This window comes from Phaethon lepturus, unplaced genomic scaffold, assembly GCF_000687285.1.
Source record: "Phaethon lepturus isolate BGI_N335 unplaced genomic scaffold, ASM68728v1 scaffold17406, whole genome shotgun sequence".
Taxonomy (NCBI): Eukaryota; Metazoa; Chordata; class Aves; order Phaethontiformes; family Phaethontidae; genus Phaethon; species Phaethon lepturus.
In genome coordinates, this window is record NW_010544299.1 from 1 (window position 1) to 15,986 (window position 15,986).

At 51.1% G+C, this 15,986-nt stretch overlaps 1 protein-coding gene across 1 annotated transcript; it reads right to left on the minus strand.

Moving 5' to 3' along the window:
* Window positions 1–933: 933 nt before the first annotated feature.
* WDR66 (WD repeat domain 66) lies at window positions 934–15,821 on the minus strand (the record flags this gene model as incomplete). The annotated part of the gene is made up of 15 exons (XM_010288641.1): window positions 934–1,052; window positions 2,056–2,157; window positions 3,371–3,599; window positions 6,317–6,460; window positions 6,672–6,762; window positions 9,374–9,537; window positions 9,730–9,844; window positions 10,355–10,539; window positions 10,843–11,016; window positions 11,802–11,950; window positions 12,043–12,290; window positions 14,094–14,288; window positions 14,855–15,072; window positions 15,397–15,441; window positions 15,744–15,821. Coding segments are annotated over 15 exons (2,256 nt in total), but the record flags the coding sequence as incomplete, so codon positions are not given.
* Window positions 15,822–15,986: the final 165 nt, after the last annotated feature.

Consider the following 15,986-nt stretch of genomic DNA (forward strand, 5'->3'; position numbering starts at 1 on the left):
GGCTGAATTCTATGCTCTGCAGAAAATGTCTCCTGTCACATAACCCGGTGTACTCTGGTCATGGTGCTGTTGGACTCCTTCATTAACTTGCATCTAGTGCACACCTTGCTGTTTGTACTAATTGTACAATCACAGATACTTTCAGAGTACATAACAGCGCTCTGTGTTTAAAAAACATTGCCACTGAAAGGAACGCTTCTTAAGGGCCTACATTATTATTCAAATTGATGCTGAGGGTGATGTAAAGAAGGAAGCATCTTCAACAGCACTTCACTGATCTTTCTACAGCAACTTGTATCAGCCTCATTATGCTGTTTATGCAAACACAGTAAGATGCCGTCTCATTGGTATTACGCTACTAATTGGAACTACTACTTTCAGAAAGAAAAAGTAAGTTTTAAAGGCCAAAATGGAAACCTGGTTTTAATGTATATCACAGCATTCCTTTCTTTACCAAGGTCTGTTGTATTTATAATTACAAAAACAATTCTAACCTATCCAGCCATTTTGTCCACTACATTTATCAATGTATTTAATCAATACAATACTTTTACTTTGCTATTTTGCTGTCAGGTTTCACAGATAAATACTGTCTTAACATAATGAAAATAGACTGCATCTGGCATAAACCCACCTGAAATGAATTCTAGGAAGGCTCCAGCCAATGGTAGGGGTGGTCAATGCAAGAAGGCAACGCGGCAGCTACTGCTTCATTCTTTACAGCCACCCCAGTGTTTCCCTAAGATCCTGTAGGTTTGTGGCGTGTGCTAAACTGGGGGCTTTTTCTAGAGTTTTATTAATATGAAACTATGTGATCTTTACTTTTTAATAAACATAAAGTACAACTTTTGAAAATATTTGAGGAGACTGGAAGGTAGGAATGAGTCAAAAACTTTGTGGCATATGCTTCTGTGCCTTCATAGATCCAAGGATTCATCTCTTTTTTCTGTTTGTTTTTTCTGGTTCAGCAATAGGTAAGCCAAGAATGTCAGCAGCGAATATCTCTGCTGTGATTTCCTCTGGAATTTCTTCTTCAGTCAAAGCTGCTGCACCTGGAGAGCAGCAACAACACAAAACACACAATAGCAACGTAAAAACGGCTTTCCAGATCAGTAAAATTTATAAGCAGGAGTAAGTGGATGGAATGTTTGAACACAAAACACACAATAGCAACATAAAAACGGCTTTCCAGATCAGTAAACTTTATAAGCAGGAGTAAGTGGATGGAATGTTTTTAAAAATGTGTGAAGTAATCACGAAAAAGTATTGGCTTGCTGGCTTAATACTTCATGCATTTGTATCGGGGATCGACTCTGTTGAATCTGCGAGGCTGCGAGTCTCACCTTGCGGTAGATCCCTACCTCAGAAGAGTCAAGGGGCCAAATGCCACTTTCACACTCTGTTGATTTGACATGATTTTAGGATCCCGAGGATCTTTAGTTCCCTTCGGGAGCTGCACCTTGGCTGCGCGCAGCCTGTTTGCCAACGGACCTAACCAGATGCTCTTCTGGACTGGTGTGGACTGGGACATGGCTTGTATAAACACACAGCACTTCCCAACAGTTGCAACTACAACGGGCAACGCCACTTGGCTGAAATCAACCCTGTGATCTGCTGATCGAGACTGGTGTAGACTGGGACATAAATTGTAGCCAAATGTGGTGGTTCTCAGCAGCTCCCTTACGATGCACATCACCGCCTGGATGGCATCGACGCTGTGATTTGCGTATCGTAGGATTCCTTTTTGCCTGGAGGCTCTGGCCCGTAAACCTTCCACTGTATGTTTCTAATTTCAGTTCCAAGCCAGCAGATAAACAGCAATGTAATCTTGTCAGGTCCCAGTTACGTTTCATTGTCCATTTATTTTTAGAGACACCCCTGCAATTGCTGCATGGATGAAGGACAATCTATAGCTCTACGACTATTTTTGCAACCCCGTCCGAGCGTTTTTGACAGCTCTTGGCCTAACGGGGTAATTGGTTTGCAATTTAAATTATTCTGTTTGGGAATTGAAGCGAACCTGCTTCGGTGCTGTGTGGAACGCTAATCCTGTACCTGAGGGATCGTAAGTGTCCGGTTCGGATCCTCCTCCCCCAGGACGCTTGCCCAGCAGGGTGGTCAGACACTGCGCCAGCTCGTCCTCTGTCATGTGCTCTCCTGTACAAAACAAAGCAACACCGGCCTCTTGGGTTGTGGTGTCATCAGCACGAAAACCAGAAGGCAACTCAAACAAGAACAAACAAAACAGGACAGTTTGGAAGAGCTTCTCTAAGGTAGATACACATCGCTGGTCAAAACGTGTGATCCCGACACAGGAAAACATTGATCCTAAGGAAAATTGTTCTTGCATGTGGCATTTTGGGCAAAAATATTTATCAGAGGGAGAAATTCTCATCCAAATGCCTCTTTAGGCTACATTGCACTTGCAGGGGCTTGAGATTCTATTCCCACTTAAGAATTCCTGGCACAGGACGGACCACAGTCCACGTCGCTTCGTGGCTGTAGTCATTTCCACACAACGCAGGAAGAAGGTGGTGCAGGAAAGCCTTGATCTAGCATCCTGGAATAACCTGGACATAGCCTTTATTCCCAGTTAGTGGTTGGCTCATGCCCTGAAGCATAAAGTTATAGATCTGTTATGAAACTGTTCTATCTAATGTATCTATTTATGGATGTTCACACCATCCATATAAATAACTAACCTTCCTCAAACTGGTTGAATCCTTGGTTTCCAAGGATCTTTGCGGCAAGGAGCTTTACCAGATGATGTACCGAGTAAAACAGCATTTCCCTTTACCTGTTTTAATGCTTAGCTGCACTAAATGCTCCCTGCTTTTACAACAGGAGCAAGGCAACACAAGTTCATTATTTACCTCTCTACGGCATTAGCTATAAGCATACTTATACATGCCTTTACAGAGTTCCCTCTGATTCGGCTGAACTAAACTGTCTCATCTTTTCAGCCTTTCACACATAGGTTCAGTCCAGGACCAACCAATTCCATCCTTTCTTTCTTGTCCCCCTCTTTTTCAGCTTTATACTACCTTTCTGGAGACTGTGACTGGAAGAGAGAACAGTGATTCAGGATAAGGGTATACTGGAAGAAGGATACAATTTGCCAAGATCCATGCTCGTCGTTTGACAGACAAGGTACTTCAGGCCAGCAGAGTTTTCCAGAGCAGTAAAAGAAGTGCAGCTGAGACAATAGACGTGATTATTCAATTTAAAATCCTAAGACGTGTAGCTCCACATGCCTGCCCTGGTTACCAAACTATAGTTCCAGATTAATTTTTTGCTGCAGTGAATACATTCTGAAATTGAAGGCAGAACTACCAAGCATAAAACTAATATTAGAAAAGAAATAACTCACCTCTGCACTGAAGCAGCAACAGTAAGTCTCCTCTGTCAATAACTTTGTCTCCATTCTCATTATCATAACCAAGAACCTGAAACGCTTGTCGTATTTTTTTCATTGAAAAGCCAAACACAGGTCGATGATTTATATAAAGTTTGATAAAGTCCTCTAAATTGATTTTTGTCACTTGTTCTCCAGTATCCACATATGTGCTGAATTTTACTTCGTTTATCATTTCTTCAATCTAAAGATCAAGGCAAGACAGATTGTGACACGTTTTCTTTTTGAAGAACATCAGGCCAGTTTCTGATCTCATGAATGCCAATGTGCCGTAATCGTGCACGTACTGGTACCACAGATGCCACGGCCATAGCCCAGTAAGAAGCTAACACTCAGCAGCTGAGGATGGACATGGCTAACAGTTACGCGCTCGCTATTAACGACGATGTTAGGTAAAGACGGGGGCAGCAGATACGTAGTCATTTTGGATTTCCTCTATTTTCTCGTGATGGGCGCCTGGTGACTTTGCAGCTGTTACCGGTGCCTTTGCCGCAGCTGTGTCCCCGCTCTGGGGACAGCAGGCAGGCAAACCACAAACCAGTAAATATACTACCCCGCTACAAAAGTAGATGCATGAAAGTCCCGACGTAACCAGGTTGCACACAGTATATACGCACCCTGGCCGGCATAAGCAATCCTCCCCCCCTCCCCGATCTGACCCGCGTCTGGTGCAGCTCTGCCACCGCGCAAGCCGAATCTGAAATTTGCTCAGTGGGGCTGAGATCCTGCGCGGCTGGATCGATCACTCTGCTCTTGGGCAAACGGGCAAGCACCGGCCGTGCTGGATACTAGTGGTTTTCCTGAGGGCTGGTGCTGTGAGTCAGCCCAGTTGGCAGATGCGTGTCCGAAGGGCAGGATCTGCTCCACGCCTCCATCGTACTCATGCTCCAAGGGGCAGCCCCTTTGGACACGCACGGCCGGCAGAGAGGCGCTGGGAGAATTCCCCGTGCCAACACGCACCAAGCCTGCTACTCCCCGGGAAGGGAAGCTGATGCAAGATCTCCCTGGGGAGGACTTTGCATTCAGCCTTGGGCCTTTGTCCTTGTGTCACAAGTTTTTCCACTGAATGAAGCCCGGGGAAGAGGGAAAGCTCAGCCTTATATTTTTCCTGTAGCGAATGTCACGCCAGGCAAGAACAGTCATTTGCACTCAGCTCTGGCTGATCTGGGATTAGGTTTTATATCAGCCCCACTGAACTACAAAAGAAAAACACCAATTCCCAAAAGCCTTGCTTTTCTCCCTCCTGCTTTTCCTTTATTAAAACACCCTAGAGAGAGATGAACTTTCCCTCTGTATTTTTAATACTGTCCTACCTGCTTCAAGAAGCAGATTGTAGGTCGCCTGGTTTCACAGCATCTTAGCACCTCTGTTTCCATGCCTGAAATGCTGTTTTCATTTTGATTTGGGGCAGAGGCGGAGGGGGGGTGTGTGTGTGTGTGTGTGTGTGTGTGTTACCCGTTACAGAGACATTTCCCAGGGGAATATGTTCCCTCTGTCCCCAAGAGATGAAAATATAATGAGACAAGGAAAAGAGCTAACAAAGTAGGAGGGGATAACACCACAGCTTGACACGAGGGTGAAGCAGTCCCAGCTCAGATGCACGTTTGCTGGTTGCGGGGGGCCCAAAGCAAGTCCATGAGGTGGTGGCTGTAGCAAAGGTCCTGCCTCCCATCTGCTGGCTCTCCTGGCAGGGAGGACGCCCGGGCAGACGGGCTGGCACTGACTCACAGCACCGTCTCCGCAGCCTGTGGGGTTCCTCTGCAATCAGCAGAGACAAAGGCCGCCTCCACCGCAGAAAGATGAAGGGAGCACAGCGAGGTACCGCTTCCCTTGGGAGAGCCCCTCCTGCGTTGAAGGGCTGTAGCCGGTGCAAAGAGGTTGTTATTTAAATCTCTTTGCATCAGGTTCAGTACATTTTTTTTTGCATGCGCTATAATTACCCTTTCGCCGGGTTACAACATAACAAATGAGGTCTGTATACAATACAAACTGCCTTATAGAAACGGCTACAAAAGGGGAAGAAGCAGCACCCTTATTAAATCAGTTGTCTTTGCTGTAAAATTTGAAGCTAAAAAGCTCTTGAGAAATGTTTGATAGGAAGCTCTACTGCTGCAATCTGAAAGGCAAGCTCAGAGAGAGCTTCTGCAGAGTTTATCAGTTATGAAAGAGCTTTAAACTCCATGGGAATAAAAGCTGCTGTCTCCATCTAAAATAATTCTTTCATCAGTCCCAAGCAGAACCAGAAAAAGAGGTTCTATCAACGTCCCAACGAATGGCTACATGGAGCTGGACATTTCCACTCGTGCTGGTAACACATGCAGGATGCTCTGCTTGAGTGGACCTCAGACCTGGAGGGACTCAGCCCATGGCCCACTAACCTCATGCAGCCTGTAAAGCAGCTCAGCTAGTAGTGGAACTCAGAGAGACACCAAAACACAAGGCTGCCTGCACCCAAGGTAGTTTAGCCCATGGACTGTGCAAAGTTGGAGGCTGCTGCCCGAGGGAGCCGAAGGAAGATTCATTCCTCAACTTTCTCCATCCATCTTCTGAAGAAACCCACCTCTCTGCAGCGGTAGCAGAGCACTCAACCTCCAGAAGACGCTGAGGCCATCCTTTGTTGAGCACTTCTGAACCATCAGGCTCCAGCTTTGCTCAGCCTGCCCCTGTGTGTGCCCAGCTCTCTAGTGAGGAATCATTATTTTTTGAGGAATTTGCTGCCTAATTCTGACCACTACTACATTTATGCAGATCAGATTAAATACACTGAAAGCCAGCAAATATACCCTGGAGCCATCCAGCATAAGAACGGTCAGGGTCTGGCCCTCGGGACACTTGGTAAATGCAATCATTCTTGCTCTTTTTTTTTTCTTTTAACAACAACAATAAAAACAACTGACCGACCTTTTCCTCTGATGGATAAAATCCCATTGCTCTCATTACAGAAGGAATTTCCTCCAAGGGAATATGGGTTGACACCTGTCTGGTCTCCAGTGTATCAATACCCTGGCTGCGCAGCTGCGCGTAGTAAAAATAGTCTTCCAGTTCCTGCGAGGGGTTTGAACAAGATACTGTAAAGTTCAGATACCAACAGGCAAGGAAGATAAGGCTCCTTTTAAGATTTACTAACAGGCATATCAATGAGATTGCTGTTAAAGGCGAGCTGGACAAAAAAAATAAAGAAATGTCATGCCTGTATAAATGAATCTTAAACACCAACCAGATGTTGCCAGACAGCATTCACAGTGAGCATAATTACCCTGAAGAATTCGCCTTCCCTGCCGCCATCCAGTAGGTTGTAGAACGGGATCAAGTCCTCCCCACCCAGGGAAGCAGCAGCATCCAAGGCACTGGCAGAAATAGAGAAAAGAAGGTACGGGAAGGGTTCATGTGAGGAGAGGTTTCATGTTTCCCTTTCTAGTCATTCTTCACAGACGCTTTCAATAGATAAATAAAATCTCTGGACCTCAGAATTCGGGAAGGAAATGCATTGCCTTGAACCGTGTGCTATTTTATCATCAGCCTGCGCTTCTACAGCATATTTCATACCCAGGTTTTACATACAATAGCACAGTGTGGGAATTAATTATTACTGAATGGTCCTCTTGTTTAGTGGAATGAGCACAGGGCTGGGAGCCAGGAGCTTTTCCATGGACTTGAGCTTGGTGTCTGGCATTTAGCTTTTCTGCTTCCTTATAGAGACATTGAGGGAGATGAATTAGCTAGATCAGCATTTTGAACATGCAGAGAGGGCCGGGGCTTGGTGTTCGCAATAAACCACACAAACCTAAGCCCCTTGTCCCTCGATCTAACACGTTCCTCCCCAACAACTCAGCGCAATCCATTACTCTACTTCCTCTGCCGTAGCGGGTGACCCTGTTGCAGGTGCGGTCTACATTAAGCAGAAAGTGTCTGGGTGCCACCTCTTTGTTTCAATTTCATAGGCAGTTGGAGCCCAAAGAATCCGTCCGGCTCATGCAGATGAAAAAGGAAACCCAGCCCGGTAGCGCAATCGTGGCGTAGCGTTGCCACACAATATCCCACGACTGGCAGCAAGGCTGCGGCTTTCACGCACACCTCTGTGGTGCTGCGTCCGCTGGGTTTTTTGCAAGCTTCATGCTTTCTTCATAATTAAGTTATCTGGGTATTAAACACAGCGGAGATGCGCAAGATGCCAGAAGCAGCAATAAAATTATAATTAGCTCATCAAGAGCTTCGCTCCGAAAACAAATTACATAGAAATTCAATGTTGCCTGGACCCTGGCCAACCATTATAAAGAAGGATCATTTATATTCTATTGCCTTCCTTAAAATGTCGCTTATTCTGACCCCCGACTGCTTAAGCCACACAACATGGAAAAGAAAATAAATAAGCCCATTGCTTTCCCACCCAGTTTTCCTTTGTTCTGGCACATGAAGGTGAGCTGGCTCAGCACCCTCTGGTCTTTCCTCTGAGCGAGTAGTACCTGCAAGAAGTGTTTTACACGGGACCAGCACGTGTCTTAAGCACGAAGCTTTTGTCCTAGTAAGGTGAGGGGTAACGGTGTTTCACAGGTGCACTCCAAAAGGCAAAAATAGGAGGGAGGGCTGAAAGCCAGCTCCCGGAACCAGAAGACGTGCTCTGTGCTAGTGGGGTGACATGCAGGATAAACAAAAAAAACCAAAACCAGCCACAGGCTGACAGAGACCATGCCACGCTATGGATCTTTTCTAGCTCCAACACGGGCTAAGCTCCCTTTCCAGTCCTTGAAGCGTGAAGGTGAAGATGCTCGGCGCTGGCCTGGCGGTTTTCAGCTCATTCGCAGCTGCCTGCACCCTCCCTGCGTAGATGTACGCGCGTATCAACGGGCGCCTGCAGCCATGCTCGCGGAGGGAGAGCCCTCTGCCCCGCGCGTGCATCGCAACCAGCAGCTCTGGTCCTCGACACGCAAAGGAACCAAAATATATGCCCTGCCTTTGCCGCCTTACCCGCCGGCACGTGGGAGCGGACGTCTGGCAGCGCTGTCCGAGGGAGCTGGCAGAGGGAAACTGCGCTTCCAGGGACAGGCAGAAGAAACCTGGCAGGGTTTATCACTGACGCTCGGGGCCAGAGCCTGGAAATCCTTGTTTGCAAAAGCAGCCTTCACTCCTCCAGCCACCCCGTTTACTGCAGTCCCTTTACTCATGTAAGCAAAGCTTTATAGGATTAAGGTGGCTTGTCCTAAACCCAGTCCTCAAGCGCAGGGGGAATTTCCTGGCGCATGCCGGCCCACCCCATTCGGAGAGCAGGCGCTTCTGCAGCGGCAGTCGTCCCATACGCTCCTCCTGCGGCCAGTGCCGCTCCTCTCATCAGCCGCGGCAGTCCCCCGTCACACTGGCCAGGCCCTCACAAGGACCAGAAAATCCTCTGCTCAGCTTCTTACCGCTTGGGTACCGTTTCCCAGACTGGTGTATTTTATAGGCGCTATGGCCGCCGCCTGCGGGGTCTTCTGGTTTAATCCCCACTATTGACTATGTCCCGGGTTGAGCAGGGATGCTGCCAGCCTCCACTCACGCTCCTCGCAGCGAGTGGTGGGTCTCCTGCCCGCAGGAGTGCTGGGACCTGTCCTCCACCCTGTGGGCCCCCCTTGCCAGAGGCGGTCTGCCGGCCGGGTGGCGGGCACGGTGTTGCGGGAGGAGAGCGAAGCTGCAGGGCTCTGTCACCTGCCCCGGCAGGAGCCGTGCTCGCGAGAGCCCTGCAAAGGGACGCTCCCCGTGCAGCTCCCTGCCGTGTTGCCCTGCGGGTGCGGGACTGCCCTGTGCACCGGGGTAAGCGTAGAAATAGCTGGGAGACCTGCCTTTAACTCTTCTGGACACAAACAGAGACCTTTAGGACAAAAGCCCCATTGCCAGTGTAAATGCTGGGGAACACTTGCTTCGGCTGTGTTGGCCAAGCTGTGGAAAGCCGTAACAAGACTCCGTTCTCTGTCCTGCGGTACTCACTTTAGGTTGACCTCCCATTTCATGACCGTGCAGTCATTCCCCCCCGCCGTAAAGATGTAGCGTCCGTCGTAGGAACTAGCAAGGTCAGAGGCACCATCTGGGTGGCAAATGAAAGCTGAGGACTTGTGGGGGTTGCCATCGACAGGCAAAATCTGCAAGCCCACCTGTAAGGAAAGAAGGGTCCTGGCAGGGCTGGGGGTCCCACAGCACAGCGCTGTGTCCTCCTCCCGGGAGCTTGCTCAGCTCTCAGGCAGGACCAGCCTACACATTGTTTTGTCTGCAGTGACATTCCCATGGGGACTACCACCTCTACGAGAGGGGGCTCGTGTACAGCTGGAGTGGATGGGGCTCCATACCTTGTCCTTTGTAATGTACGCCAGATAGCATTTCTGGGGGTCCGTATTGCTTGTCGTTGGGAGGATTTGTATCTTCTCCAATGGGGAGCCATAGGTTGGTCCCAAAAGGGTCTTTCTGGAGGAGAACAACATTTTCATCCATTCTAGGGCTCACAAAACATTTTCCCTCTCTGAAGGGCTGCTATGCACAAAGATGGGTAGATATGGGGGGGTGTGGTGGGTGCAAAGGCTTTGTACTATTGGCTGAGGACAGGATAGGACAGGGTCCCTGGCTAGGAGGGACAACACTGGGGCTGAGAGAGGAATCGGGGATCATTCAGTCCTTGTGCTTTGCTCGTATGGGCTCCTGTCTCTCTATCTGATGTCCAGCTGCTGCATCTCAAGTCCAACATGCCGGACAGACCGAGAGCCACTGCAGCCACAACCTTACTAGATGACACGTTAGTGAACAGCAGAGTGGACACAAGGATGGGGCAAACTGGGGGCCCTAGAGTCATCCCAAGATCTGCATCATGGATGGGCAAACACATACTCATGGGTGGGAGCAGGGCTGACCTTTGGCAGAGGAGAACATAGAGTCAGGATGGGGCTCCCAGGCAGCGGTAGGCCTGACTCTCTCCTTTACCTGCACATTTTGGTTGTCGTGTTGTAGAGCTTCATTTTGTAGCAGTTGTTGGCAGTGAGGATAAAGGACTCGGTGCTGAGCTGTGGGTACCAGGCCAAGCACAGGGGTACAGCAACCTGCTCTACTCGATCCCTGTGCAAGACCACCAGGTGGTCCTTGCTGCTGTTGTCCAGGTCATATTCAACCTGGAGGGAAGAGAAGGAAACACCGCAACTCCCCTGTGGTGTGCCAGCACCCTGGACCTTGTGGATTACCTGGATCCAGCATCTCTTGCAGCAGCCGGGGTGAGCAGTAGTAGTAGAGCCTCAGCCCTGAACCCTGGGCAGATCTGCCCTGAGATCAGGCTGAGAAACAAACCCTGCGACGGAGCTGGTGGGGAGAGGTTAGGAGCTGCAGAGCCAAAGACTGAGTCTCCCTTGATGCTCTTGTCCAGCCCCTCACTTCAACCACAAAGCTCCGCTGCATTTTAGACTTTCACATTTACCTACCAGCTGCCGGTCTTCCCCAAGGCTCAGGAGCCTGGGCTCGTTGCCATCTAGCTGGACCCCAAAGAGGATGCTCCGGATGGGTTTGTAGTGGGAGTGCAGCCCTGCTAGGTGTTCCCAGCATCTGCTCCCATTTTGCAGGGCTCTCTTGTAAACAGTCACTGAGTATTTCTCATCCTGAAATGAGAGCGAGCGCAGAGGTCACTGAGCCACGATCCCCATGCACGTTCCATGGCTGGCAGCGGGCTTCTCGCGTGTCCCCTCCAGGCTTAGCTCGGCCCTTTCCATTTTGTGAGCCCCAGCAGGAGGGTTAGAGTCACAGGATAAAGCACCGAGTCAGACAGATTTGGGCAGCTGCTCCCAGCGGTATCACCACAGCAGCCCTCAGCCTGGCCGGAGGGCATTCCCTGCCCTGCCCTCACGGCAGAGGGGCAGTAAACCAAGTTCAGTGACTGCCCAGAAATCACAAGGAAGATACTTCGCACTGCTGTGCCCGGGCATCCGTGCATGAAGGGGAAGTCTTTTTCTGATGATGCTTCTCTGGAGCATCATCACCAGTTGCTACAGCCTCTGTGCCAAACTGCTTCAATGCTGCCTCAACGTTTCTGCACCAAGACGTGGGACCAAGGGAGCAACCCCCCTCGTGGTGCACCAGCCAGGAGGAAATCCCGGCTCCAGCCCTTTCTGCAGATGGATGCAGAGCTAAGGCTTGTCACTAAAAAGTTAGGGATGGGACACTGCCAGCAGCGGGTCTGTGGAGCAGCTGTGACTGGTGACGTTTTTATAGAGTGACTCTTCAAGCCAGGAAAAGCATTTTAGAGTCATGAAGCCCCTGGGGAGGGACAGCCCTCGGCACCACTCGCTCTGCTGTGCCTCGCAGGATGGCCGGCAATTCCCGGTCCCACCAAAAGCCGTGCCGCGAGCAGCGCACGTAAATCACCGAGAGGAAAAAACAAGCTTACAGCAGTTGCGAGGTACTCCGAATCATGAGAGAAGCTGATATGAGTCACGGGACCACGTGAGAACTTGAACTCTTTGCAGCTGGACTGAAGGGAAATGGCATCGAGGATGTAAACACTTCCATCAGTAAAACCAGCGGCCAGAAAGTAACCTGAAAAGCATGCCAGAAAACTCTCACAACACGGTCGCTCCTCCCGGGAAGCCTGGTGCTTGGCACGTGGGGAGGTCCTGAGACCAGGATACCTTCAGGGTCGTAGGTCAAGCACTGGATGCCGGCCACGGTGAATATCCTGCTAACGAGGTACTTGGTCTGCTGGTAGTCCCACACCTTCAGCAGTCCACAGCGACTCCCCACAGCAACGAGTGCCTGCCGGGGGTGACAGGCGATGGCATTCACGGCTTGCTTTGCCTCTTCCATGACTTTTTCAAAGTTTGTCTTGTCTGTTGCAACATGGAGCACAGTTGCATCAGAGGTTGAAAGGATAAAGTTCCTGTTTAGTGTGAGAGAAACAGAATTTGATGAATCAGACTAGCTGGCTCATGTCCCTCCAAGCTATATTACACATTAGTCTCTCTTTGGCAACTTAGTTGGACAATCACTTATATTTTGCGATACGCAATGTGCAAACACTTCTTGACCTGGAAGGCAGGTGGCACTTTGTATTCATGACCTGGTAAATCTCCACAGGAAAGCACTGGAGCCGGTTCCATTTTCTACTTCAGTAGGCAAGCCAGAAGATGAATGACATCCGCCTAGCTTTCGCCGTTTGCAAGTCACTGGTGTGTGAGACGGACAAATGGGCAATTGAAGATACTCTGAATAGTCTTTTCACATGCCTCCATGCCACCGTTGTCAGTGGCTACATGTTGACCGCACCACCACGGACAAGGTCAGAGGACAGTTTCAGGCCCGTGCCGCAGACAGAGCAGCTGCCTCGCTGTTCACTCAGCCGTGCTGACCGTCAGGCAGAGAAGCGGGTCCCACCGCGTAACTGGTGATGTGTAAAGCAGACATCGGAATAATTACGCCCGTTACAGAACAAATATGCATAGTCATCACTCCGTCCAAAGACTGAGAGCCTGGACTGAGAGCAGAGGGTCACGAGAGGACCACGCAGAGATCTAAGAGCTGCACGGACAGATGTGCATGGCTGCATCACGCGGGCAGCACGAGTGGGGAAGCAGCAGCCCCTTTAGCTAGCTGGCCCACGACAGCCATCAGTTCACGCACATCTGGCCTGGGCACTGAAGGGTGCTGCGCCTCTTGCATGCCTTAGCTGGGCTCTTCAGCCGTACCTGATGCCACCAGCCTGGGGAGAGGAGCACGCTCAGGGCTTCCCCTTCGGTTTTCTGCCTTTTGTGCTGCCCACAGCAGCTGCAAGAGAGGAGCTGCAGCAGCGACCCAGAAAGAGGGATGAGACGACCGAGAGGGACGGGGAAAACCATCCCCCAGGGCGCTGCTCCAGGCTGGAGAAGAATCTGTCCCATATGGCTCTTTGGAAAACATGTGTGGCTAAGGACAGAGGTTGCCAGGAGAACCTTACCAAGAGCAACAGACATATGGTTTGCAGGCTGGATTGAGCCACAGAACAGCTTCATCTGGCCTGCAGACTTCCTATAAATCCTCAGGCAGAGCTGCATCACGCAGAGGGGCAGAGAGGGGCTGGCGATCAGGCTGGGGCTGTCCCAAGTCCATGTGGTGCAACCCAGCACTGGTGGCATCGCTGCTGGGGCAGTCTGCACCGCCACCACCCTGATTAGCTTGCCCAGCCATGATAAAATCTAACTGGAAACAGCCGTCCACGGGAGGGGTTCAAGGGGGGATTAAGGGGCCCAGCGGGAGCTCTAGGCTCAGCATTAGCACTGCCTGGTGTGCTGGGTACGTGACAGAGGAGCTGCGCACCCCGGGACCAGCGGAGCCTGTGTTAACGCTTCTCTCGCCCGCACCAAGGCATCACATCAAATTCAGCATTTAAGATGTGCTGGGTTTTGGCAGCCCGCTGGGAGACGCCTGGGGGCTGTGCGGGCAGAGAGGGGCTGCCCAGGGGACTCCCCCCTGCTTCTCTCTGGTGGGCAGGTGGGACAAATACCCAAAGTGAAAATCTGTGGAGACAGGAAATAAAGGGGCACCTTCCCTCTCTGTCCCTGTCCTGCCCAGAAGCCTGAGTCCAGGGCTGAAATCTGCTCCAGCCAAGGCAGAAGCCCGTGGGGCAGCTTTCAGCTGACCATCTCCCCAGCTTTCAGGCTCAGGGGGAAATGCAGGAGAAGACCTGGATTTATAAAGGGGGGCTCACCTGGCGACGAAGGGCTGGTTGCTGTCTGTGCAGGAGGTGGAGCAAGCTGGGGAGGCACCGGGAGGATCAGGAGGGGCTTTGGAGAAGGAGATGGACCGAATGGGACCCACTTTGCTGCGGCTGTAGCAGGTGAGGAGCTGCAGCTGCCCATCGTAGAATTTAACCTCACCTTTCACATCACCCGTTACTATGCAGCTGCAAGGAAGGGAAAGCTTTTGAACACCACACTGATGGAGAACTCCAAAACGTTTCTTGGGTAGCATCCTTGGGCAGAAACACATCGCATGACCTTTTGCCTTTCCTCTACACAAGTGCGTGAGCAGAGCCCCATGCAGATGTGCAGGGGGAAAACCCAGGGCTATGCAGAAGGCACCAGGCTCTGTCCTGTCCCCTGCCCTGTCCCCAAGGCTGCCAAGGCGTTTGGTGGCTGTCTGCTCCCTCTGCCGGTAAAGGCCAGGAGGCTGAGCAAGACTCATCCACCATCCTCCGTGATCGTGGCCAACCCCGTGTCTGAGCTACCCCAGCAGAGCTGGAATCGCATTGCCAGGAGTTTTTTCCCAGCCCCAAGCAAATTCATTGCTGAAAAAAGCCACAGCAACGTTGCATAAATCAGCGGCACCTTCCGGCATGAATGTGCCTGGTCCTCAGACGCTGCCAAGTGACTTGAAACGGCGACGTTCCGCCGTAGGTCATCCCCATTAGCTCCGCCATTCCTGCCTACGGACTGTACCTACGGCTACCGAAAACTGCCGTCCCGTTACCTCCCAAACACGGTGAGCACGGTAAGGCCATCCTTCTGCAGAGGCACCACTTTGGTGGCCGTCATGCTGAGCGGCTTGACCTTCAGTTCCTCGGAGGGCGTGTGGGGACTGACGGCGTCCCACACCACCAGCTTCCCAGCCGAGGTGCCCGTCAGAGCTTGTGAGTTGTTAAAATGAAAAACCGACTGGCTGAAGTGTCCCACCACGCTGTTGAAGGTCTGTGGGGAGAGCGGCAAGGCTGTGTGTTCATCCCGGGTGCCGGCTCTTCCCTCCTTGAGCAGAGAGGTTTCTGCTTGGTCCCTCTTGTGACATCCCTCCCTGTCCCACAGCAGGACCATCAGAGGCAAGAGTCCCAGGAGAAGATGTGGTGGGGCATCTCTGGGAGACAGAGAGTCCCTCTTAACCTCAGCTCAGGCAATCCTCGTTTGTCCCCTTGGGAGACCGAGGGGGACAGGCTGGGGACATGGCCACTGTTTTCGCTGAAGGGGATTAAGTGGAGGAAAGCCAAGAGGGTGACATGCCATGGTGCGCCCGGCACTCACCTGGCTGCTCAGGAGCGGAGCGCCGTACCGCAAACCGGCATCGCCCTGGGGAAAGCAGAGGAAACACCCGGGACGAGCGTTTTGTAACTGTGCTCTGCAGTGCCAGCACGTCCCCTCCTCATCATCTGGGCGCTGGCCCCGCGCTGTGGTGACCAAAGCAGGGCTCCTGGGGCAGAAAGGCTCCAAGACCTTCCAGAGAGCACAAAGCACCCTCCCTCCACCCGCTCCTCTTCCAAAAGCTGCTGATCGGCACGCGCCCTCGCTAGGGTGCAGCCCCCCGCGCTGTCTCCCAACCCTCTGGGAGCGTGTCTGGCACCAGAAATACACCTTCCCATGTCCCTACTTACCCACAGGTAAAATATCACCTGGGTTTTGCTGTTGCTGACAAACTCATAGGGATTTTGAGGGTTAAAAATGACATAATCCTGAAATTAAAAGGCGAGAATCGCATTAACGCCAAGCCAGGCAATGCTTTCTGCTTACTCTTTCACGCAAAACAGCTGCTTTTATCCAAAACCCACTTCACCACCTGCAGTGAACTGAAAAGAGAGGCCAAATTCCCTGTGAAACGTCAGAGTTGTGCTCTCTGC